Below are 24,398 nucleotides of genomic sequence, written 5' to 3' on the forward strand. Positions count from 1 at the left end.
GGGAGTGGGAGAGGGAAAAGCAGGCTTCCTGCTGAGCAGGGAGTTGGATGTGGGGCTCAATCCCAGGACCTGGGATTGTGACCTGAGCGGAAGGCAGATGCTTAACGACTGAGCCACCCAGGTGCCTCTATCCTTCTCTTTAACTGGACCACATGTTGTACCATAACAGAACTTTATCACTACCTCTGAGTCAAAAATAACTACCTGAACCTCAAGTTTCAGAGCTAATCTTTCAGTGGCTCAGTGGGTTAAAGCCTCTGCCTTCAGTTAAAGCCTGTGCCTTGAGCTCAGGTCATGATCCCAGGGTCCCGGGATGGAGCCCCACATCAGGCTCTCTGCTCAGCAGGGAGCCTGCTTCCCAAACATCCCATCCCCCCCACTTGTGATCTCTGTCTGTCAAATAGATAAATAAATAAAATCTTTTTTTTTTAAAAGTTAATCTTTCGGTTTTTGTTCTCCAAGATTTTGGTTGCCAGCTAAATGTTCAGATGATGTTTTAAATATATATATATATGTAATATATATTATGATATATATAAGATATAATATAAATATATATATATTCAAATATATATGGAATGACCTCCTTCTCCCAGCAAAACCTCATATCCTTTTTATTCATATAATTTCAATTCAAGTAAAATGCCTTTTTTTTTCTGTTTGGAATTCCATAGGCATAAAATTTATCCCTACATGGTCAAGACACTCTGACATTTTTCTTGATATCAGGACAAATTTAGGCACCTATTGCAGGATTTCCCTTTCCTACAGTTGAAATTATTTTTGCCCAAACATCAGACACTCAATTATAGCTAAATATATTAAGGTCAGTTCCTAAATGAGAGAGAAAAACTTGAAGGGAACCTGAATATGTAAACAATCTGGGCCAAACATTTCAAAGAGCTATGAAGAGTGCTAAGCTGAACTGATTGTGGAGATGATTCCTGTGATCAAATATCCTCAAAAAGTCTCCTTTCCTCACTTGACTTTCTTTGACATTGTTTCAGGTAACATAGAGGTCATTAGGTAACTACCAGGGCTTCAATAACAAGTTGGTTCTGAATATAAGGATTGAATATACTTACATATGATACAAAATGAATTTTCAAGGGAAATAAAGGAATCCATGGCTCATGGGCATATGGAAAAAAAAAACACAACAAAAACAAAAAGGAAATACCAAATAGTAATACCAGCTAAATCAGTCTTATAAGGTCCAAATAACTACTGCATCTCTTATATTTACAAACTGGTCCACATCAGTAAATCTGAAAAATGTAAGCATGTTTAGCCAATTTGTAAGTAACTTTGAGAAGCACTGGATCAAAATTATTTCTGCAGATGAAATGACTACATCAAAAAATCTCGAACACACACACACTAAAGTACAAGTAAAAGAATAAAAGGAAATAATACCCGTTCAACAATTCAACTACTGGGGCGCCTGGGTGGCTCAGTGGGTTAAAGCCTCTGCCTTCCACTCAGGTCATGATCCCAGGGTCCTGGGATCGAGCCCCGCAGTGGGTTCTCTGCTCAGGAGGGAGCCTGTTTCCCTTCCTCTCTCTCTGCCTGCCTCTCTGCCTACCTGTGATCTCTGTCAAATAAATAAATAAAATCTTAAAAAAAAAACCAATTCAACTACTCAGAACATTCAAATGACTCCACTGTATCTAGAACTTGAGAGGAAAAAAGTGTACTCTACATTTTCTCTCCCAAGAGATTCTAGTAGTAAAAAGGCAGTCAATATATCTGTTTTGGTAGTAAAAATAAAAGAAGGAAACTTGAAATAATTAACATAATTTAAACACATCATCACCCATCAAAGACCAAAATAGAATTGTTTCATGCTTAGAGAAAAGCTTATATTTGTAAACCCCTACATGTAAGTGTGTGTGTATGTGTGTATAGATAAGGAAAAGAGCTACAGAGTGTATCCCACTGAACCAAGAGGGTCAAATTTAAACATTAGAAATGAAGCAAATAATGGGAGAATATAATTATAAATTAGGGGAGGCAATGTGAAGTTGTAATAGGAAAATAAAAACTGTGAATCATAATTTGAATCCTAACCAGTTTACACTGATAGTCACAGACACTGATGATAGAAAAATATTACTAAAATTTAACTTATTATAAAGCAAGCCATAATAGCTGAACTAGACCTTTAGAATCAAAAGAGAATATGCCAGGGCGGAGAGAAAAGAAAACTTTCCTGAAAAATGATGTTAATTTGTTGAAAGATAAAGTACAGGAACTCACATGTATTGCTCTAAATATATATGCAATGAATATGTCCCCCTCCAAAAAAGTATTGATTTTGGTTTTTGGTTTTGTTTTGAAAAAGCCACTTAAAAGACTTGTGCAGAGATACTAGCAACTCGGAGGCAGGTAATAAATCTCACCTGATTATTCGTGGAGTCAAGATTGCCTAAACCAGCAGCTGAATCTTCAGTTATCAAGAGTGGCTCGCTTTTCCCACAGCTCTCCTGGCTGATGAGCGTGTCCGCGTAGTTGGGCTGGGGGAAGATGAGGTGACTCTTGCTCGAGTCCGCGGTGAGGGAGACCTCGTGCGAATAGGTCTGCAGGAAAGCCCGCACCCCGTCCACGCCCACGAAGTGCGAGGCCGGCACGCCCACCAGCCCGCCTCCTGAAGCCTGGAGCAGACGCGACGCGTGCCAGCGCCTCAGCCTGAGCGCCAGCAGCACGATGACGAAGGCGAGGAAGACGCAGGAGACTGCCGCCACCGCCACCACCAGATAGAGCGTGAGGTCCGCATCGTCTGGGTCGGCGGGGGTCCCGATGCTGCCCAGGTCCGCCAGGACGTCCGGGATGCTGTCGGCCACGGCCACGGTGAGCGTGACGGTGGCCGACAGAGGGGGCTGCCCGTGATCCTGCACCGCCACCACCAGGCTCTGCTTGAGCGCGTCTCTGTCCAGCAGGGCCCGCGCTGTGCGCACCTCGCCCGTGTGCAGCCCCACTGCGAAGAGCCCTGGCTCGCTGGCCTTGAGCAGGAGGTAGGACAGCCAGGCGTTCTGGCCAGAGTCTCTGTCCACCGCCACCACCTTGGTGACCAGGTAGCCGGGCTCTGCAGAGCGGGGCGCCAGCTCCACACCTGTGGAGCCATCAGTGGGGGGAGAGGGGTACAGGATTTCTGGCACGTTGTCATTCTGGTCCAGAACAAATATGTTAACAGACACATTGCTGCTGAGTGGCGGCTTTCCACTGTCCTGAGCTGTCACCCACAGTTGCAGGTCACGGAACTGTTCGTAGTCAAAGGAGCGCAGTGCATATAAGGTGCCAGTGTTGGAGTTGATGGAGATGTAGGTGGATAAAGGTGCTCCCTGGAGGGTATCTTCCACCAAGGAATAAGTGATCTGGGAGTTCTCAGTGCTGTCCAGATCCACTGCCATCACTGAGAAGAAGGAGGCTCCTCTGGCATTGTTTTCAGGAATGTAGATGGAATAAGATGAGTCAGCAAATGTGGGCGGATTATCATTGTCATCTGCTACATTTAGTGAAATGTGAGTTTCTGTAGACAAGGGTGGAAATCCCTGATCTGTGGCTATCAGGGTTATGTTATAGCTGTGGACCTGCTCCCTGTCCAGCATTCTGGTTGTTATCAACTTGTAATAATTTCCATAAGTTTTTTCCAACTTAAAAGGCAGACTGTTAGGAACAAAACATGAAACTCGACCATTTTCCCCAGAATCTTGATCTTGCACATTTAGAAGAGCAATAACCGTACCTGGGGGAGAGTTTTCCAGAACTGAATTAGTGGAAGATGTGATAGTTATTTCTGGAGCATTATCATTCACATCCACAACAGTGATCAAAATCTTAGCAGTGGTGGAGAGACCACCACCATCTTGGGCTTGAATTTCCATCTCATAGAATCTATATTTCTCAAAATCCAGAGACCCTCGTATTAAGACTTCTCCAGTTTGAGAATCCAACTGGAATATTTCAGAAGTTTTGCTTTCTGTATTCCGGAATGAATAGACCACTTCCCCGTTGATTCCCTCATCTGGATCAGTTGCATTAACTATGAGCACCCGAGTTCCAGACCTGAGATTCTCAGGAATACTCACTCGATATACAGACTGTGTAAACTTTGGTACATGGTCATTTACATCGAGGACCACCACACGAATGGCAACAGCACCCTGGTGGATGGGATCTCCTCCATCGAAGGCTGTGAGGAGGAGGTGGTGAGCAGACTCTTTCTCTCGGTCCAGACTCCCCTCCAGCACTAGTTCAGGATTCTTGGCCCCATCGGTTCCGCCTCGCATTTGTAATGAAAAGTAACTATTAGGATTGAGCTGATAGTGCTGGAGGGAGTTCATTCCCACATCTGGATCCCTAGCACTAGGAAGGGGAAATCTGGATCCCGGAGTTGCGTACTCACTGACTTTTATCTCTATTTCCGCCTCCTGGAAGCTGGGAGCATTATCATTAACATCCATTATTTCCACCTCCACTCCGTAAATCTTCAGGGTATCTTCCACAAGTATCTCTATATTTAAAAAACAGGAAGACAGTGTCTCACAGAGCTCCTCCCGGTCTAACCTACCTGCAGTGATCAAGCTGCCACTTCTCGGATTCAGAGCGAAAAGCTGCATCCTATCTCTGGAGATGATGCGGACTCCACGCTCTGACAGCTCCCAGGGTTCCAGCCCCAGGTCCTTGGAAATATTGCCCACGAAGAAGCCTTTGTCTGTCTCTTCGGGCACCGAGTATTGGATATGTCCTGCCCCAGACTCCTGTAGCGTCCTCAGGAAAATGTATAGGAGGACCAGCCCGCTGCGGTCCAGGCGCAGTGGCGGATTCCCCATAGCAGTAAGCTGAGCCTATATTCCCTGATTTCTTGAACTGTTTTGTTCTGAATCAGCTTATGTATCTACGAAGTTCCGGAATGACTGCATCCAATATATATTAGAGAGCGAACTACTTAAGTTTCCAGCATCAGGATCTGTGAGTATCCGTATTACTCGGCTTTGTGTTGTAGAGATGGGGGAGGGAGGGACTGCCGCTTGCAGCTTCCCATTCCCCGATTGGTGAAGAGCGGCGCCTAGAGCCGAATCTTATTAATGCAACGAGTAAGAAACCCAACTGATGTGTTTTTTCCAGACGTTATTACACACTTCAAGAACTACATATATTTGTAACACTGAAAATTGCACACAATAAAGAACTGTATAATGTGATATTAAAGGCTTACCAAGATCACTTAGTAAAAGGATTACTTATTAAAAGGGCTTGTTTAATTTAAAAAAATATTTTCAAATACTACTGGAACTGAAAACTTGCAGGTTAGATTTGCTTCCTATTGATTTTTACTGACTGAAGGGAATAGCATTTGTGGATGTGGAACTAGCATGGTTCGAAAAAAATACGAGAGCTCATGACTATAATTCCCACCAATATTTATTGAATAATATAAAGATGAGACATTTGAGAAAATTTGGATGGGATTAAGGTTGTTATTTAAAATACCATGATATAGAACTATAATTGTGTTCCATATTCTTAGGTTAAGAAGCATTCTATTTCGGGGCTCCTGGGTGGCTCAGTGGGTTAAACCTCTGCCTTCCGCTCAGGTCATGATCCCAGGACCGTGGGCTCCTGGGATCGAAGCCCACATCAGGCTCTCTCTCAGGCTCTCTCCTCTCAGCAGGGAGCCTGCTTCCCCCTCTCTCTGCCTACCTGTGATCTCTCTCTGTCAAATAAATAAAATCTTTTAAAAAAAGAATTATTCTATTTCATGAAAAATTTTCCAGAGATTTCTATATATATTTTACTTTAAATTGCATAGCAGAAGGACTGCAGCATTGTAAACTTCAGTCTAAACAGTATATCATTAGGTTTAACTTAGGTTTACTTTAAGGAACTTTATCAATAGATTGACTCTAGAATCATTATTTTTATATATTTATTTTTAAGTAAGCTCTATGCCCAAGTGGGCTTGAATCATAATCCTGAGATCAAGAGTCACATGCTCCATCAACTGAGCCACCCAGGTGCCCCTGAATCTAGAAATCCTTAAACAACAATGCTATAGGGGCGCCTGGGTGGCTTAGTCCCCTACCGCACTAATGCGGTTAAGTGTCTGCCTTCCACTCTGGTCGTTAGCTGGGGGTCCTGAGATGAAGCCCCCGAATCTGTGCTTCCCTGCTCAGCAGGAAGTCTGCTTCTCCCTCTGCCCCTCCCCCTGCTCATATGCTCTCACTCTCTCACTAGCGGTCTCTCTAATAAATAAATGAATAAAATATTTTAAAAATACCAATACTACATTGGAATATTTTGGCATATTATAATATAAAAAGCATTATTTTAAATACTTACCTGTTCAAAAGTCTTCTTATCTGCTTCAACGTTAGGAATTAAAATGCTAGCCAACAGCCCTGCAGGGCTATCTTTGTTAAGAGTATCTTGTGTGGCTGGAAAATGATCAGCAGATGTGAGAAAATTAAATTCTGGATTAGTCTGATCCCCTGGCACACATAAATTATAGGCATAGGGCAATGTTCCCTCACTGTAGTTGGGGGTAATCTCGGCGCCAGAGTTGGAGCAGAGAGCAGACCCAAAGCAACCTCTTGCGGCGGGGCTGGAGGAGCTTCGAAGGCGAAGGGCAATGGCCAGAGTCAATGCGAGAAGGAAGAGCACCGAGATCAAGGCTAAAGCCACCACCAGATAAAACTGCAACTCAGCCTGGGGGTCAGAGGGCTCCGGGTGGTCGCTGACATCCGGCAGCACCTCCTGCAAGCTGTCGGCGAAAACCAGGAGCAGCGTGGCCGTGGCCGAGAGCGGCGGCTGTCCCCCATCCCGCACAGCGACCAGCAGGCGCTGGCGGGCCGCGTCCCGGTCGCCCAAAGCACGCGCCGTGCGCACCTCGCCCGTGCGCAGCCCCAGGCTGAAGAGTCCCGGCTCGCTGGCCTGCAGCACGTGGTACGACAGCCAGGCATTGTGTCCCGAGTCGGCGTCCACCGCCACCACCTTGGTGACCAGGTAGCCGGGCTGCGCGGCGCGCGGCACCGTGTCGAACAGCGCCGAGCCGTCGGGCCCCAGCGCCGGGTACAGCACCCGCGGCGCGTTGTCGTTGCGGTCGCCCACCAGCACGCGCAGGCTCACGTTGGCGCTGAGCGCGGGCGAGCCCTGGTCGCGCGCCTGCAGGGTCAGCTCGAAGGCGCGCAGCTGCTCGTGGTCGAAGGCGCGCTGCGCGAACACCCCCCCGCTCTGCGCGCCCACGGACACGTAGGATTCCAGCGCCCGTGGCTCCAGGTCGCTGGCGACGATGGAGTAGGAGACGCGACCGTTGGGCCCCAGGTCGGGGTCGGAGGCGCTGACTTGTGCAATCGAGGCGCCTGGAGGATTGTTCTCGGCCACGTGGACCACGTAGGAGGCCTGGTGGAAAACCGGCGCGTTGTCGTTGACATCGGTGATGTGCAGAGTGATAGTAGTACTGGAGGAGAGGGGCGGCTTTCCCCTGTCAGTGGCTGTTATGGTGACGTTGTATTCCGGAGTCCGTTCTCGGTCTAGGGCTCCATCTGTCACCAGCTTGTAGTAATTATTAGATGAAGAATGAATCTTAAATGGATTATCTCTACTTAAACTACATGTAACTTCTCCATTTTCCCCAGAATCCTGGTCCTGTGTTTTGAAGAGAGCCACAACCATTCCTGGAAGGGAATCCTCCAAAATCTGATCAGAGAAAGAAGTAATGATTATTTCAGGGTTGTTGTCATTTTTGTCCAGAACTTCTACAATTACTTTACACCGCGTAGAGAGGGATCCTCGGTCCTTGGCTTCTACATCCATGGTATATCTTTCTACTTCTTCAAAATCCAAGGGTTGGTGAGTTATAATGTTTCCTGTAGCAGAATCCAGAGAGAACACATGCTGGGCTTTATTAGCTACACCAAGGAATGAGTACGTGATCTCAGCATTGAAGCCTTCATCTTGGTCAGTGGCGCTCACCTTCACCACCAAAGTGCCTGGGGGTACACCTTCAGGAAGACCGATCCTGTATATATCTTGGCTGAACACTGGGGGGTTATCATTGGCGTCCACCACCAGGATTTGGATTTGAGCCGTACTGAATCGTGGTGGATCTCCGCTGTCGAAGGCTGTCAGCACCAGATCATGAGAGCTTTGTGTTTCTCGGTCCAGGGTCTTCTTCAGTACTAATTCTGGATATTTGCCACCATCAGGACTGTCTTTCACCACCAAGGAGAAATACTCATTAGGACTTAACTGGTATTTGCTCAGTGAATTCATACCAATATCAGGATCTTCTGCAGACTCAAGAATTGCTCCGGTCCCCAGGGGAACAGATTCACTGATTTCCAAATTTATTTCATCCTTATGGAACTGAGGGGCATGGTCATTAATATCCTCAATACCCACAATGATATGAAAAATATTTAGAGGATTTTCCACCACGGCTTCCACCTGCAACTCACATCTTCTTCTCTCTTTGCATATCTGCTCACGGTCTATTCGGTCGTTCACGAGTAAGTCCCCGCTCTCTGCGTCTACACTGAAAAGCAGCTTCTCCGTGCTAACTCGCAGCTTCCGAGCCGACACGTCCAAGACGCTGAGCCCGAGATCCTTGGCGAGGTTCCCCACCACTGAGCCCTTGGCCAGTTCCTCGGGAATGGAGTAGCGGATCGGCTCGCAGAGCGCGGGGTAGAGCAAAGGTAGCAGAAAGGGAAACAGTACCTGCAGCCTGCCGGCTGGGCGCCTCTGAAAACAGCTCCCTCCCATCGCTCTCTCTAGTTCTTGCGGGGTCCCAGTCTCTCCAGCTGGAGAGAGTGCACGCTATCGCACTGGTAGCTTTCGGCCCTAGAACATACAGAGCTTCCAGTTTGGGAATTTTTGTGTACTGGAGAGAGTCTGCGCAGTACTTAACCCGTTGTGGAAGCGGGTTCTTTTTCTTTATGTTGTTGCCTGTACAGGAAAACCCTGGCTACAATCTGAGGAATCCCGGGCGACTGCGCTTGCCCTGTACTGGCCGACAGCGGCGCCCAGAGGCTTTGTGTGGAACCGCAAACTAGTTTTTCGGTATTTCAGAAATCTTTTTATTTTTCATTTTTTAATTTTAAAAAATATTTTATTTTAAGTAATCTCTTCACCCGACGTGGGTTCACCCGAACCCACAACCCCAAAGTCAAAAGTTGCATGGTCTACCGACTGAGCCAGCCAGGCGCCCCAGGAAATCTTTTTAAAATGTAAGGTGATAGCTAAAAATATTGAATCTTATTTCTCATTGATTTCATTTTCATCATGAAACATGTTTCACATGGTCAAAACTACCATATGTTTTATATGTTAAAAATTTACATAAACTTTGAACAGGTAAAAGGATTTTTCAAAATTCAAAAACAAAAAGCACAGAGGAATATAGAGTGGAAAGTAGGTCTTCTATCTCATGGCTCATTGCTCTCCAACTCTTCCATCCAGAGGTAATCACTGTTGTTCCTTTTAAAAGTATTTATCCACAAAGGCAAGTACTGAAGATAAGCAAAAAACCTTTTTCATCTTCAATCCTAGCTTATATTTAGCTAGAAAGTATTAACCCATTCCCCATATTTAGGAACTAGAAGGCAGTCATTCCCTTACTCATTACAATCATCTAGAGTGTTCTGTACTGCTTTTAAATAATAGTATTTTAAAACACTTGGTTACAATAACTGCCATGTCTAAAGACTTTGTTTTAAAAATCTGTATTTTTCAGAACAGTTATTTCAGATAGATGCATAATAATTTTTACTCCCAAAGTCAGAAATTTAAAATGTCTCTTTCCATGATTTAAGCTAATAACTATGACCCAAAAGGATGTTGTCTCCTTCCACAGACCTACTGTTCAACAACTGTTGAATGACATGAGAAAAATCATGGTCTTATAAGTATTTTGAGACACATTAGGGCATTCTTGGACTTTCCTCTACCATATTAGTTTAGAAGAATGTTAGTACCAAACCAAATACATCACCATCTTCACTAAAGTAAATAGGCTCATCAGTAACTCTACTGATCACTTGTTTAGAATAATTCTGTGACAGATGGCTCTGTTGCGCAATGGATGGCATATTGGACTTCTAGAATAGTTTTGTGTATTTCTCTGCTTATTTCAGATCTCCCACAGAAGCGATATTTCTTTCTTGACTTTAAATTTATTGTGACTCTTAATTTCAGAGTTTTCAGATATTCATGTGGGTCTCCTTTCTTCTACATTAAAGAGCCACTGAAATACTGTTGGCACACATCTTTTGCTGCTGTTCTTGGGAACATGTACAAATTTGTCTCCCCAGGCTATATTTTTTTTTCAGCCTTAGAGATCGGGGAATTTAACAAAAAAATGCTGACAGCAGTATCCAAAATTTGCTTCATTTAACCTTCTCTAGGTTCTATAGAATGCCTACCAGGCAAGGAAAGTCAAATTAAAATGCTATGTCTTCCACATAACAGTATGAAATTAGAATCACAAGCAAAAAGGATGCTTCATTGTTACCAGTTATGATTACACTTGGAAAAATTTAAGCACACATTGTTATCAATTGTTAAGAAAATATTAATGAAAAATTCAAGTTTCTCTAGGAAGCATATTCAACTGTTACTGTCGCTACAGGGTATAGTTTGAAAAATATAACCACAAAAGTACTGAGAAGTGGTGTTGCTCTTCTCCTTGGGAAGAACAACATTGAGGAGCCTTGTTTTGGCATTGTTTCCAGTGAAGCTAATGCATTTGTTTCTGATATGCACCTATTACCAGACCCGCCTTCAAAACAAGAACTAGAGTTGCCTAAGGGGCCAGGGTTTCAGCATGTGGCCAAGAGAAGTGCACATAAATTGAGAGACACTTCTGTATAGAAGTACTCTCAGGAACTGTCATATTGTATTCAACAAATATGTAAAATAGAAGGTTCTCCAAGGCAAATCATAATAGCCTATGACCACAGGCCTTCACTGGGATTAGGTGAATACTGACCAGAAAGTAAAAACACACCAACCTCAATAACCACTAAGTTCTACTCCTCGTTATTTTAGCAAGAGACAAATATCATTAAACCGGAGGAAAAAAGTGAAAAAATAAAGATCGGAAATTTCTATCATTATGCTGTAAACCTAAAAGTAATGCCAATTATAATTCTTGAAAGAAGGAGAGTAAAACTAGAACTCACTGGAACCAAAGGGGTATCTTCTACAGGAAACTTGGAATCATCTAACAAAGACAAAGGATCCTTTTTCTCACAGCTCTCTTGACTGATGAGTGTGTCCGCGTAGTTGGGCTGGGGGAAGATGAGGTGACTCTTGCGCGAGTCCGCGGTGAGGGAGACCTCGTGCGAATAGGTCTGCAGGAAAGCCCGCACCCCGTCCACGCCCACGAAGTGCGAGGCCGGCACGCCCACCAGCCCGCCTCCTGAAGCCTGGAGCAGACGCGACGCGTGCCAGCGCCTCAGCCTGAGCGCCAGCAGCACGATGACGAAGGCGAGGAAGACGCAGGAGACTGCCGCCACCGCCACCACCAGATAGAGCGTGAGGCTTGAAGCTTGGGAGTCAAGGGGGACTTCCAGGCTGCCCAGGTCGGCCAATACATCTGGAATGCTATCAGCAATGGCTACAGTGAGTGTGACGGTGGCCGAGAGCGGGGGCTGGCCATGGTCCTGGATGGTCACCACTAGACTCTGCTTGAGCGCGTCTCTGTCCAGCAGGGCCCGCGCTGTGCGCACCTCGCCCGTGTGCAGCCCCACCGCGAAGAGCCCTGGCTCGCTGGCCTTGAGCAGGCGGTAGGACAGCCAGGCGTTCTGGCCAGAGTCTCTGTCCACCGCCACCACCTTGGTGACCAGGTAGCCGGGCTCCGCAGAACGAGGGGCCAGTTCCACGCCTGTTGAGCCATCAGTGGGGAGGGTGGGGTACAGGATCTCCGGTGCATTGTCATTCTGGTCCAGCACAAATATACTCAGTGACACATTGCTGCTGAGTGGTGGGTCTCCACTGTCAGTGGCAATCACCTGAATCTGTAAATGACGAAACTGTTCATAGTCAAAGGATCGAAGTGCATATAGGACTCCTGTGTCAGAGTTTATGGAGATGTAGGAGGATAGAGGTGCTTCCTGGAAAGTGTCTTCAGCTAAGGAGTAAATAATCTGAGCATTCTCTTTGCTGTCTGGGTCTAGTGCAGTCACAGAGAAGATGGAAGCACCTCTAGGATTGTTCTCCAGGATATAGGTGAAGTAGGAGATGTGGGGAAAGGTGGGTGGGTTATCATTAATATCTGCCACTTGCAGGGTAAAGTGAGTTTCTGTTAACAGGGGTGGATTTCCTCCATCTGTGGCCGTCACTGTAATATTGTAAGAGGATACCTGTTCCCTGTCAAGGGTTCTGTGTGTCACCAGCCTATAATAACCATCGATGGATTTTTCTAACTTAAATGGTAGATTCTCTGATATGGAACAGGTGACCTGTCCATTCTGCCCAGAGTCTGGATCGTGAACGTTTAAAAGGGCTATAACAGTTCCCAGAGGCGAGTCTTCCATCAGGGGACTAAACAGAGATGTTATGGTCACCTCTGGACTGTTGTCATTTACATCTTCTACTGCAATCAATACTTTTGCCATTGCAAGATATGCTCCTCCATCTTCTGCTTGTATTTCTAATTCATAGAAATCTGTTTCTTCATAATCTAGATTTTCTGATAATTTTATTTCCCCAGTATTTTTGTTTAGTTGGAATTTCAACAATTGCGCGTCAGGTGATTTTCGGAATGAATATGTTACTTCTCCATTGGCTCCTTCATCCTTGTCTGTGGCAGTGACTGTCAGCAGCTGTGTGCCCACAGGCAAGTTCTCCAGAACACTCACTTGGTATTCTGGCAATGTGAAGACTGGTGCGTTGTCATTTGCATCGAAGACAGTCACACTGATGAGAACCGTACCAGATAGGAGGGGGTCGCCCCCATCCCAGGCAGTGAGGACAAGGTGGTGCACTGCCTCTTCCTCCCTATCCAGGGCGTGCTCCAGCACCAGCTCCGGGTATTTGACTCCATTGCCATGACTCTGAACCGCTAAGGAGAAGTGCTTATTGGAGCTAAGCTGGTAGCTTTGGAGGGAGTTCACACCCACATCCGGATCAACCGCCTCCAGGAGAGGAAATCGCATTCCCGGAGCGACATTTTCATTAATTTTTACGTCTACATTTTCTGCTTGGAATTTTGGGGCATTATCGTTGATATCAGTTACTTCTATTTCTACCCCAAAAAGTTTCACCCTATCTTCTACAAGAATGTTAAAATTCACCAGACACCGCGCACTCTGAGCACAGAGCTCCTCCCGGTCTATTCTGCCTGCAGTGACCAAACTGCCGCTTCGCGGGTTCAGAGCGAAAAGCTGCGACCTACCTCTTGAGACGATGCGGACTCCGCGCTCCGCCAGCTCCCGGGGCTCCAGCCCCAGGTCCTTGGAAATGTTGCCCACGAAGGAGCCTTTCTCCAGCTCCTCAGGAACGGAGTAGCGGATCTGCCGGGCTTCAGCCTCCCATGATAGACCGAGAAAAAGACTGAGCAGAACCAGCGCTGTGTGGTGGGAGCGGTTCCTTTTAGCAGCCATTGTTGTCTAATCAAGGAATTCTCGCCAAGTACTCACTGCGCACGTTGTGTGTTTGGGCCGATTCCTTTTTATTTCTCTGGCTTCAGGGACCTCTGCAGCCTAGGCACCTTAAATTCTGGAATGAGTTTTGCTGCAGCTCTGCAGCCGGTTGGTAGGAACTGAGGAGCTTTGTATGGCCGGAGCCCTAAGAATCCGGATTGAGCGCGGGCTGCGTTTCTCTCCCAATAGGTGAACAGCGGCGCTCAGAGTCCTCAGAAGTTACTGCACCCGCAATGTATGCAGTGGACAACGAAAGATATTCTTTGTTGGATATTTTATTTTATTTTACCATACTTCTTTGGTTTCTCAAGTGATATTCCTTAAGCCAACTACTCTTTGTAGGTTTCTTACTGAGTAGGATAAATGGCATGAAAGTACTATAAAATAGTAAATGAAAATAACTGGTCAAGTGTACACTTGTAACACTTATTTTCTCAGCAGAAATGTACCCACTTTAAAAGGTTAAGCAATACCTCTTCTATTTCACATAAGCTTCTAACTAAATTCACAAAAGTCTTACTATCTTATTTGAAATTTTGATTGAAATGGTCCCATTATGTTTAATAGGCATTCATTTAGAGACTGTATGAGATAACATCCTTTATAACTCACTTATAATTTTTATTTTAGTTTTAACTAATCAACTAATTAAATTCATTTAGCAATAATATTGTGGAAAAGGTTTTCAAAATAGTCTTCTAAAATATTCTTTCTAAAATAGTTTTATTGAGCCTTCGTGAATTTTTCTGAAAAACGTCTATTGTAGGCATATATAATTAGAAGTCAGTTTGACCTATTTAAATGAATTGAGCTGTAAGGACCTATCTAGTCAGAGCGACTCCATCTCGGTTAAATTTTGTTGTTTGTGCAGTAAAACTTAAACTGACCCTACCCCCCCCGCCCCCATCGAGGAACTTACTTAGAAGCAAGTGGGGAAAACCAGTAAAATATAGTCGGCCAGTTCCTAATAACAGAGCCCAGAATACAAGGCCATGTCGGCCAGTTCCTGATAACAGAGCCCAGAATACAAGGACGAGTCAGGCCAGGTGGAGACATCCAATCAGTAAAAAGCACATATACTATCTCCCTAACCACCAAAGAATGTAAACTCTGCCTTTTGGGCACCAAACTTGAGCGCCAATTCTGACCGGAGTAATAGGTTAGTTCAAACAGCTACTATAGGGTAAATTGTAATTCAATTGGCCACCTGCGTGTGGACTAACATGACTATACAATGTTACAATCTCATTGGCCACCTATGTGTGGCCAGGCTTTTGCTCTACAAAAGTTAGTCTGTGAGACTGGGAGGAGTCGCTCTCTTCAGAGGCAACCCTGACAGGTCAGTCTGACTTCTAATGCTTAGCATAGAATGAAGCTTTGCATAACTTTAACTTTGTTTCAGACTCCTTCCTTTGATAAGGGACCCCAACAGAGCAAGTAACCACAAACTAAAAAAAAAAAACATAACATGCCTGTGTTGTAATTCAAAGAAAAATATCTTTAAGAATTTCAAGCTACAATTACAAAGACAAAGTTGGAATTGTGATGTATGTTTTTTTAAAAAATAAATATTTATTCATATGACCTGTTTTCCCCAGAGCATTGATGCCAACATAAAAAATCTCTTCTTTCAGCATTTTGTATGGAAGCCCAAAGTAAAGTGGTTCATGCATCTTCAATGGTATATGCCTATCAACCCAGCAGCAGTTCTCTCCTCAATGGTGAGGAGATGAGAGATTCACATCTTCTTTTTTAAAAGATTTTATTTACTTATTTGAGAGAGAGTGAATGAGCAAGCAAGCGAAAACATGAGCAGGGGGAGGAGCAGAGGGAGAGGAAGACTAGCAGACTCCCTGATGAGAAGGGAACCTGACTCCCTGCTCAATCCCAGGATACTGAGATCATGACCCGAGCTGAAGGCAGATGCTTAACTGACTGAGCCACCCAGGTGCCTGCAGACTCACATCTTTTATTTAGAGAACGCGTTCAGAACTGTTTATGTCACTACTCTTCAAAGATTTTATATTTTGTCTTCGAAGGTTTTATATCAGACAATCAGAGATAGAGACTGAGTACAAAAGGCAATGACGTTTCATTTGCTTTCTTGGAAATTTGTTATCTTGCAATGTAGAAGAAAAAAAATTAGGAAAGAGTGCAATTTAAACTCCAAGAAAAGATAAATATAAGAAAACAACCAGAAAAACCAAAAGTAGAAGAGAAAATTTCTTCTAAGGTAGTTAGTATTAAGTTCTGGGGACTGTAGAAACCCTGGCAATGGAAAACAAGTTCTGACTCATTATCCAAGGAAAATACATATATCTATAACTTCCATAGAATTTCAGAGACTTGTGGATCTGCTCACCAGATCCACTCAAATGTTTAGTTTTTTAAACTATTAAAATAAATGAAGAAAAATACCTAAGTGTACCCGGGATATTATTTGCAATAAATGTTTCATTGAAACAAGCACTTGCCTTGATACTTAATGCACAGCTTAATATTATTAAACTCAAAACATATAAGGATATGGAAAATGCATCTTAAATCTTATCAGATTTGAATAATTACCTATTAATTTATCTGTCAAGAAAACACTGCCTGTTTTGCTAATCTGAACTTGACTAGATTTCTCCAATTTAGTGACATTATTTCTGAATTATAGAGCAACTTATGAACCAACTAAATCTTGAAAAATATAATCAGCAAAAACTAAACATTGAGAAGACAAAAAGGTTATTAGTTATGGATTTTCTAAATACGATTCTTTATATAAAAATACAATAGTATGCCTGAAAGAGAAACTAGTAGAATACTTCAGAAGATACAAAAGTGGAACTCACCGGTGTGAGAGTCTCAGGATGTGCAGTCAAATCATGCCCAACCTGAAGTGGAATTAAGGCCCCAGATGAATCACCGCAAAGTAGTATATCTTGTCCTGAACTCAACTGCTCATTGCACTTTAGAAAATTAAACTCTGTCTTTCCAGTATGGGCAACGCACAAATTGTAGGAATAAGGCAAAGTCCCTTCACTGTAGTTGGGAGGAACCACAGGTCCTGACTTAACACAGAGACCAGGCTGAAAACAGCCCCAGGAGGCAGAGCTGGAGGAGCTTCGCAGGCGCAGAGCAACCGCCAGAATCACCGCGAGGAGGAATAGCACCGAAATCAGGGCCAAAGCCACCACCAGGTAAAACTGCAACTCAGCCTGAGGGTCAGAGGGCTCCGGGTGGTCGCTGACATCCGGCAGCACCTCCTGCAAGCTGTCGGCGAAAACCAGGAGCAGCGTGGCCGTGGCCGAGAGCGGCGGCTGTCCCCCATCCCGCACAGCGACCAGCAGGCGCTGGCGGGCCGCGTCCCGGTCGCCCAAAGCACGCGCCGTGCGCACCTCGCCCGTGCGCAGCCCCAGGCTGAAGAGTCCCGGCTCGCTGGCCTGCAGCACGTGGTACGACAGCCAGGCATTGTGTCCCGAGTCGGCGTCCACCGCCACCACCTTGGTGACCAGGTAGCCGGGCTGCGCGGCGCGCGGCACCGTGTCGAACAGCGCCGAGCCGTCGGGCCCCAGCGCCGGGTACAGCACCCGCGGCGCGTTGTCGTTGCGGTCGCCCACCAGCACGCGCAGGCTCACGTTGGCGCTGAGCGCGGGCGAGCCCTGGTCGCGCGCCTGCAGGGTCAGCTCGAAGGCGCGCAGCTGCTCGTGGTCGAAGGCGCGCTGCGCGACCACCACCCCGCTCTGCGCGCCCACGGACACGTAGGATTCCAGCGCCCGTGGCTCCAGGTCGCTGGCGACGATGGAGTAGGAGACGCGACCGTTGGGCCCCAGGTCGGGGTCGGAGGCGCTGACTTGGGCGATGGAGGCTCCAGGAGGATTGTTCTCGGCCACGTGGACCACGTAGGAGGCCTGGTGGAAAACCGGCGCGTTGTCGTTGACATCGGTGATGTGCAGAGTGATAGTAGTACTGGAGGAGAGGGGCGGCTTTCCCCTGTCAGTGGCTGTTATGGTGACGTTGTATTCCGGAGTCCGTTCTCGGTCTAGGGCTCCATCTGTCACCAGCTTGTAGTAATTCTTAGAAGAGGAATAAATCTTGAAAGGAATATCCCTCCCTATGTTACACACAACTTCTCCATTTTCTCCAGAATCTTTGTCCCGTGTTTTGAAGAGTGCCACCACCATTCCTGGAAGAGTGTCCTCCAAAATTTCATCAGAGAGAGAAGTGATGGTTATTTCAGGATTGTTATCGTTTTCATCTAGGATTTCTATGATGACTTTACATTGAGTAGAGAGACCACCTCCATCCCTTGCTTCCACTTCCATGGTGTATCTTTCCGTATCCTCAAAATCCAGTGACCGGTTATTCTTAATCATACCTGTTTTCTCATCTAGCGAGAACATGTGTCTTGTACTCTGAGCAGTGCTCCTGAAGTAGTAGTTTACTTCTGCATTGACCCCCTCATCTTTGTCAGTGGCTGTCACCAGCAGCATGGAGGATCCGGCGGGCAGATTTTCACTAACACTGACTCTATATTCCTCTTTGCTGAACACTGGGAAGTTGTCATTGGCATCCCTGACAAATATTTTTATTCGAGCGGTGGCACTTCGTGGTGGGTCTCCCCCGTCCAAGGCAGTTAATATCAAGCGATGAGAACGTTGCTCTTCCCGGTCTAGGAGTTTCTCCAAAGATAACTCTGGATATTTACCACCATCAGAATTAATTCTCATCATTAATGAGAAATAAGGGTTTGGATTTATTTGATAATCCTTAACTGAGTTCATATTTATATCAGGGTCAGTGGCAGGGTCAAGGGATATTCGTGCACCTTCGGATACAGATTCACTGATTTCCAAATTTATTTCATCCTTATGGAACTGAGGGGCATGGTCGTTAATATCCTCAATACCCACAATGATATGAAAAATATTTAGAGGATTTTCCACCACGGCTTCCACCTGCAACTCACATCTTCTTCTCTCTTTGCATATCTGCTCACGGTCTATTCGGTCGTTCACGAGTAAGTCCCCGCTCTCTGCGTCTACACTGAAAAGCAGCTTCTCCGTGCTAACTCGCAGCTTCCGAGCCGACACGTCCAAGACGCTGAGCCCGAGATCCTTGGCGAGGTTCCCCACCACCGAGCCCTTGGCCAGTTCCTCGGGAATGGAGTAGCGGATCGGCTCGCAGAGCGCGGGGTAGAGCAAAGGTAGCAGAAAGGGAAACAGTACCTGCAGCCTGCCGGCTGGGCGCCTCTGAAAACAGCTCCCTCCCATCGCTCTCTCTAGTTCTCGCGGGGTCCTAGTCTTTCCGGAAAGCTGAAGAAACTGCAATCTACGGGGTCACTGGAAGAACATTCCGACCATGACAGGCGGAGCTGGGAATCCGTGTCTGTTGGCAAAGTCTGCGCGGCCAGGAGCCTCAATGTGTGAACAGGGTTTCCTTCCGTTTGTGTTGGTGACTGCACAGGAAAGCCCAGACTGGAGGCTAAGGAATCCCGGGCGACTGCGCTTGCCCTGTACTGGCCGACAGCGGCGCCCAGAGGCCCCGTGTGGTACCGCAGCCTGACATTTTCTTCTTCAATCCACTTTTTCTCTAGAGTATCTCTAGAATATAATAAATATGCTCTTCGAAACTCCTGTACATATTTCTATAAATTCCCTGTACTCTGAGAAGTGCTCCTGAAGTAGTAGTTAGTTTACTTCTGCATTGACCCCCTCGTCCTAGGCAACAGAGAGGACCTGGTGTCAATTGTATATAGAGAAAAATATATAGAGAGAGAAATATGTATAAGGGAAATATATAGAGAAAAAATATATTTTCTCTATATACATAGAATATGTATACACTGCTCTTTGACTTTTAAATTTTTTTAAAAAGATTTTATTTATTTATTTGACAGAGAGAGATCACAAGTAGGTAGAGAAAGAGGAGGAAGCAGGCTCCCTGCTGAGCAGAAAGCCCGATGGGAGACTCATCCCAGGATCCTGAGATCATGACCTGAGCCAAAGGCAGAGGCTTAAACCACTAAGCCACCCAGGAACCCCAATTTGAAAATGCACTTATATAAGAGCCCAAAATTTTAGTTTTTCTAAAGTATTACAGTTGTATGTACTTAGTGTTTAAAGAAATTTATTATGGAAAAATTTAAAACTTAGACAAAAGCAGAGAATATTATTATTGAATCATCATATAATCATCACCCAATGGCAATAATGATCAACACAAGGCCATCTTCATTCAATATATATTGTACTCCCTCATTATTTTGAAGCATATCCAAGATATTTTAACTCTTCTTTTAAGATGAAACACTAAGATAAACGAAGATTTTAGCCTACTTTGTTATAATAAAATGTTACCAATGTAGAAGTCCTATCTTGTTTGAGAAAAGTAGAATTCAACATTTTCCCCACTCTGCCCAGTTATCCACGCAGTGAGCTTGCAAGTGATATTATTAATGGTAGAGAACAGTAGTAAGCTATCATGATATACTAACCTTCATCAATATCTATGCTATTTTTTCCCAAATTAACGCATATTTAATATTTTTGAATACTAAGTACCAATGGTTACTCCCCAGGACAGAAACTTCAAGTAACAGTTTCCCTGTTGCACAGTTAAAAATATGACCCTGAAGGATGCTTTAATTTTTTCTTAGTAGCTTAGAAATAGAGAATTTGAAATAATTATAATGTCTGTATGTCATAATGGCTTTCCAGACCTGTTAACCCTATGGCCAGCGCATTAGAATAGAATTTTGAATCGACTTCAAAGCTCATTTTTAAAGTCTCCTAGAGGGGTGCCTGGGTGACTTAGTCAGTTAAGCCTCCAGACTCAGGTCATGATCTCAGCATCATAATATCCAGCTCCCCTGCAGGCTCTGCACTGAGCACAGAGTCTGCTTAAGATTCTCTACCCCCTCTTTGCCCTTCCCCCTTCACTCTCTCTCTCAAAAACTAAATAATAAAAAAATAAAGTCTCCCAGAATGTCATTTTTACTTGAAAAGATGCTTTGTTAAAAATAAAATAAAATAGTTTCTTATAGCTAAAAGCCAGTAAAATATTTTTAGAGACTTCTCCAGCAGTTCCTGAGAATATTTTCCTAACTTGTCTCCTTTACCCAGATTTATTTTGAGCCTGTAGATTGGAGAATTGAGCCATAAATAACAGACAGTTGAGGAATAATTTTTATCTCCCTTGTTTTGTCCTCTCTCAGTATTCATTCTCAGAAACCCCTCTAAGTGAAGTGTCATTCTTCCTCAAAAGTGATCTTTAAATTCAAACAATCTCTACAAACATGTGATCTGAAAACCATAACTTCAAATGGGTATTGTCCTATCATAGAAACAGGAAAGCAGAAGCAGAAAAGTCTGGGCTTTTAGTTTCTTCAGGAAGAACAGATGTGTTTTGTCATTAATTTACGTTACAAAATCTGTATCAGATGTAGTTATGTTTCAGCAGTACGTAAGAAGTTCAAAGATATGTAAGAAATTCACAATGGGGTCATAGAGGATAACAACAATAATAAATTTCAGGAATGGAAAACCACCCCTAAGAATTAGTAGTGAACTGATAACCAACCAAGCAAACACATCCAAATAGTCCATGTCAATGATCAATAATGAGACCAGCCCCATGATTTCCATTGACCCTAGGTTAATTTAATTAAGAGAAAGTGAAAATTGTATCAGTTGTGTAACCAATAAATGCCTCCTATATATGTCAGAGCAAAAATTAGGCCAAGTGAAAACTTGAATGGTGTGAAATATGTTACCATCAGTGTATCATACCTTAAGTGCAACCTTAAAGAAAAAAAAACAATTATAATAGAAAATAAAGGAAAAATGGAACTCACCAGAACCAAAGAGGTGTTTTCTATAGGAAACCTAGAATCATCTTAAACACACAAAGGGTCATTTTTCTGACAGCACTCCTGGCTAATCAGCATGTTGTCATAGTTGGGCTGGGGAAAGATCAGATGACTCTCCCAGGAGTCAATCATGAGTGAGGTTTCCTGGGAAGAAGTCTGCAGAAAAGCTGACACCCCATCAATGCCCACAGAGTGAGAAGTGGGCACACCAGCTAATCCAACGCCCACAGCCTGGAGTAGATGTGAGGTGTGCCAGCGCCATAACATGAGCACCAGCAACACAATGACAAAGGTGAGGAAGATGCAAAAGACTGTAGTCACTGCTGCCACTAAGTCTACGATGAGGTCTGAGGTCTCTGGGTATGCGGGAACCTCCAGACGGTTGAGGTCAGCCAGCACATCTGGAATGCTGTCAGCCAAGGCCATGGTGAGTGTGACAGTGGATAAGAGAGATGACTGGCTGTGGTCCTGGACCACCACAATCACCAGGCTCTGCTGGAGCATGTCTGTGTCCAGCAGGGCCTGACTGAGAAGGGCCCAGGCTCACTGGCCTTGAGCAGGCGGTAGGACAGCCAGGCATTCTGACCTGAGTGTCTATAGCCACCAGCTTGGTTACCAAGTAGCCAGGCTCTGTGGACTGCACACCAATGGAAACATTAGTGGGGGAGAGTGGTGTACAGGATTTCTGATGCACTGTCCTTCTGGTCCAGCCCAAACAAGTTCAGTGACATGTTGTTGCTGCAATGGTTGGTTCCCACTGCCACTAGCCCTAACTTGCATATGAAGATCATGAAACTGCTCAAAGTTGAAAGAGCACAGCATGTATATCACGCCAGTGTCAAAGCTGATGGAGACAAAGGAGGAAAGAGGCAACCCTTGGACAGTGTCCTCAACCAAGGTGTAAATAACACCTGGGTGTTCTAGTCGCTGTTGGGGTCATGGACTGACACCAAGAAGATGGAGATGCCTCTGTGGTTGTTCTCAGGGAGGTAGACTGAGTAGGACTTTTCCAGAGAAGCTGGGTTATCATAGATGTCTCGGGTGTAGGTTGATGTAAATTTCTGTGGACAGGGGTGGCATTCCTCTGTTGCTGTCACTGTGATGTTATATTCAGAGGTTTTTTTCTCTGTCAAGAATTTGGACTGTTAACAACTCTAATAATTACCTACTGATTTTTCTAATTGTAAAGGTAAATTATGAGGTGTGTTACAGACAATTTGATCATTCTTCCCGGAGTCTTGGTCATGCACATTCAAGAAGGCAACTACTGTTCCAGGAAGAGTATTTTCCAAGACTGGGTAAAACAGAGATGTAATGATCACTTCCAGTCTATTGTCATTCACATCTTCCACTGAAATGAGCACTTTGGTCCTCCCCAAAAGTGTCCCCACATCTTCAGCTTGTATTTCCATTTCATAAAATGCACATTCTTCATAGTCTAGACTCTTTGCTGTCGATATTTCCCCAGTTATTTTCATTAAGCTGGAATAATGGAGATTGCTTTTCATTAATTTTCCAGAATCTATAGGCTACTTCTCCATTGGCTCCCTCATCCGGGTCGCTAGCGCTCACAGTAAGCAGCTGCCGGGGGCATGTTCTCTGGGACTTACACTCTGTAAATCGGTAGAGCAAAAACCAGGGCACTGTCATTTGTATCCAGCACTGTCACGTGGACGTGCACTGTGCTGGAGCGACGCAGATCACCGCCGTCTGAGGCGATGAGGACCAGGTGGTGAGCAGCCTCTTCCTCGCGGTCCAGGGCCTGCTCCAGCACCAGCTCTTGGTGTAGAGTTCCAGTTTGCACATCGTCTCCAGTTTGCACATCCAGACAGAAGTGGTGACTGGGGCTGAGCTGGTAGCTCTGCAGGGAATTCATGCCCACGTTGGGGTCAATAGCCTCTGGGAGCGGATAACGTGTTCCAGGAGCAGCAATTTCATTAATTTTAATTTCCAGATTCTCAGTGTGGAATTCTGGAGCACTGTCTTTTATATGTTACTTCTACTTCCATTCAACAGGACTTCAAATTTAAATAGACACTGTGTGCTCTGAGCACAGAGCTCCTCTCGGTCTATCCTGTCCTTTGTGACCAAACTACCACTTAGCAGATTTAGAGCAAAAAGCTGCATCTTACCTCTGGAGACGATGCGGCCTCTGCCCTCTGCCAGCTCCCTGGGCTCCAGCCACAGGTCCTTGGAGATACTCTCCCACATACAGTCCTTTTCTGTCTCTTCAGGCACCAAATAGTGAACAGCGTATCTGGCTGGCCCAGGGCTCGCACAGCCTGCCCAGGAAAAGGCACAGCAGAACCAGTCCTTCGCAGTGCGAGGTTCCGTGGAATGGCTATCATTGCTTTGCTGCGGATACTTATTTTTTTTTTCAGGATGCTTTCTATGCAAATTGACTCCTTAGGTTCTTTTTTCCTCCTGCAAATTATAATGATCTTTTTCCTTAGGAGAAACTGAGGTGCCTCAGGTTAAGAGGGTGAGTTTTGTTGCAGCTTTTGCTGCAGTTTGTGGGATCTGTGAGGCTTTGTGTAGTTGCAGATCCTAATGTTGGGATGGGATAGAGAGCTGACTGAGCTTTTCTCAGAGCTGGCGAACAGTGCCCTTAGAGTCCTAATCTGTCACCACACCCACTGAGATAATACTTGATTACAGATGGTTAAAAAAGAAAACACTCTTTGAACCATGACTTATGAAGACTTGTCTCACTGCTTCTTGCATTCTCATTTCAAAAAGCAATAACCATTGCTGGATGTGTTAGTTGAAAATGAAGTGGAATGAAACTTCTATTAAGCGTACTGTTAAATTGACATTTAAAAAATTTTTTTCTTTTTCTTTTTAAGATTTTATTTATTTGACAGACAGAGATCACAAGTAGGGAGAGGGCCAGGCAA

At 44.9% G+C, this 24,398-nt stretch overlaps 1 protein-coding gene and 1 pseudogene across 13 annotated transcripts in view; both read right to left on the reverse strand.

Annotated features, from left to right (window-relative positions):
- LOC308343026 (protocadherin gamma-C4) overlaps positions 1–24,398 on the reverse strand; it is a gene marked incomplete at its 5' end in the record, with an annotated part of 174,801 nt that overhangs the window by 84,779 nt on the left and 65,624 nt on the right. Inside the window, one exon of one of the 12 annotated variants that reach the window (XM_080803831.1) lies at positions 11,181–11,221. The exons of 9 other annotated variants lie outside the window; for them this stretch is intronic. In XM_080803831.1, the coding sequence (XP_080659957.1) occupies positions 11,181–11,221 (41 nt within the window). Of the gene's footprint in view, positions 1–6,342; positions 8,764–11,180; positions 11,222–16,483; positions 18,905–24,398 lie in introns of those variants that run through there. 2 more of the 12 variants (XM_080803840.1, XM_080803830.1) reach the window with 2 other exon arrangements.
- On the reverse strand, positions 22,422–23,712 carry LOC308342611 (protocadherin gamma-A8-like; annotated as a pseudogene). The gene is made up of 2 exons: positions 22,671–23,712; positions 22,422–22,562 (listed from the first exon to the last, which is right to left on the reverse strand). The product of its transcript is annotated as a protocadherin gamma-A8-like (transcript).

Source organism: Martes martes, assembly GCF_963455335.1.
Source record: "Martes martes genome assembly, chromosome: 5".
In the NCBI taxonomy this organism is placed as follows: Eukaryota; Metazoa; Chordata; class Mammalia; order Carnivora; family Mustelidae; genus Martes; species Martes martes.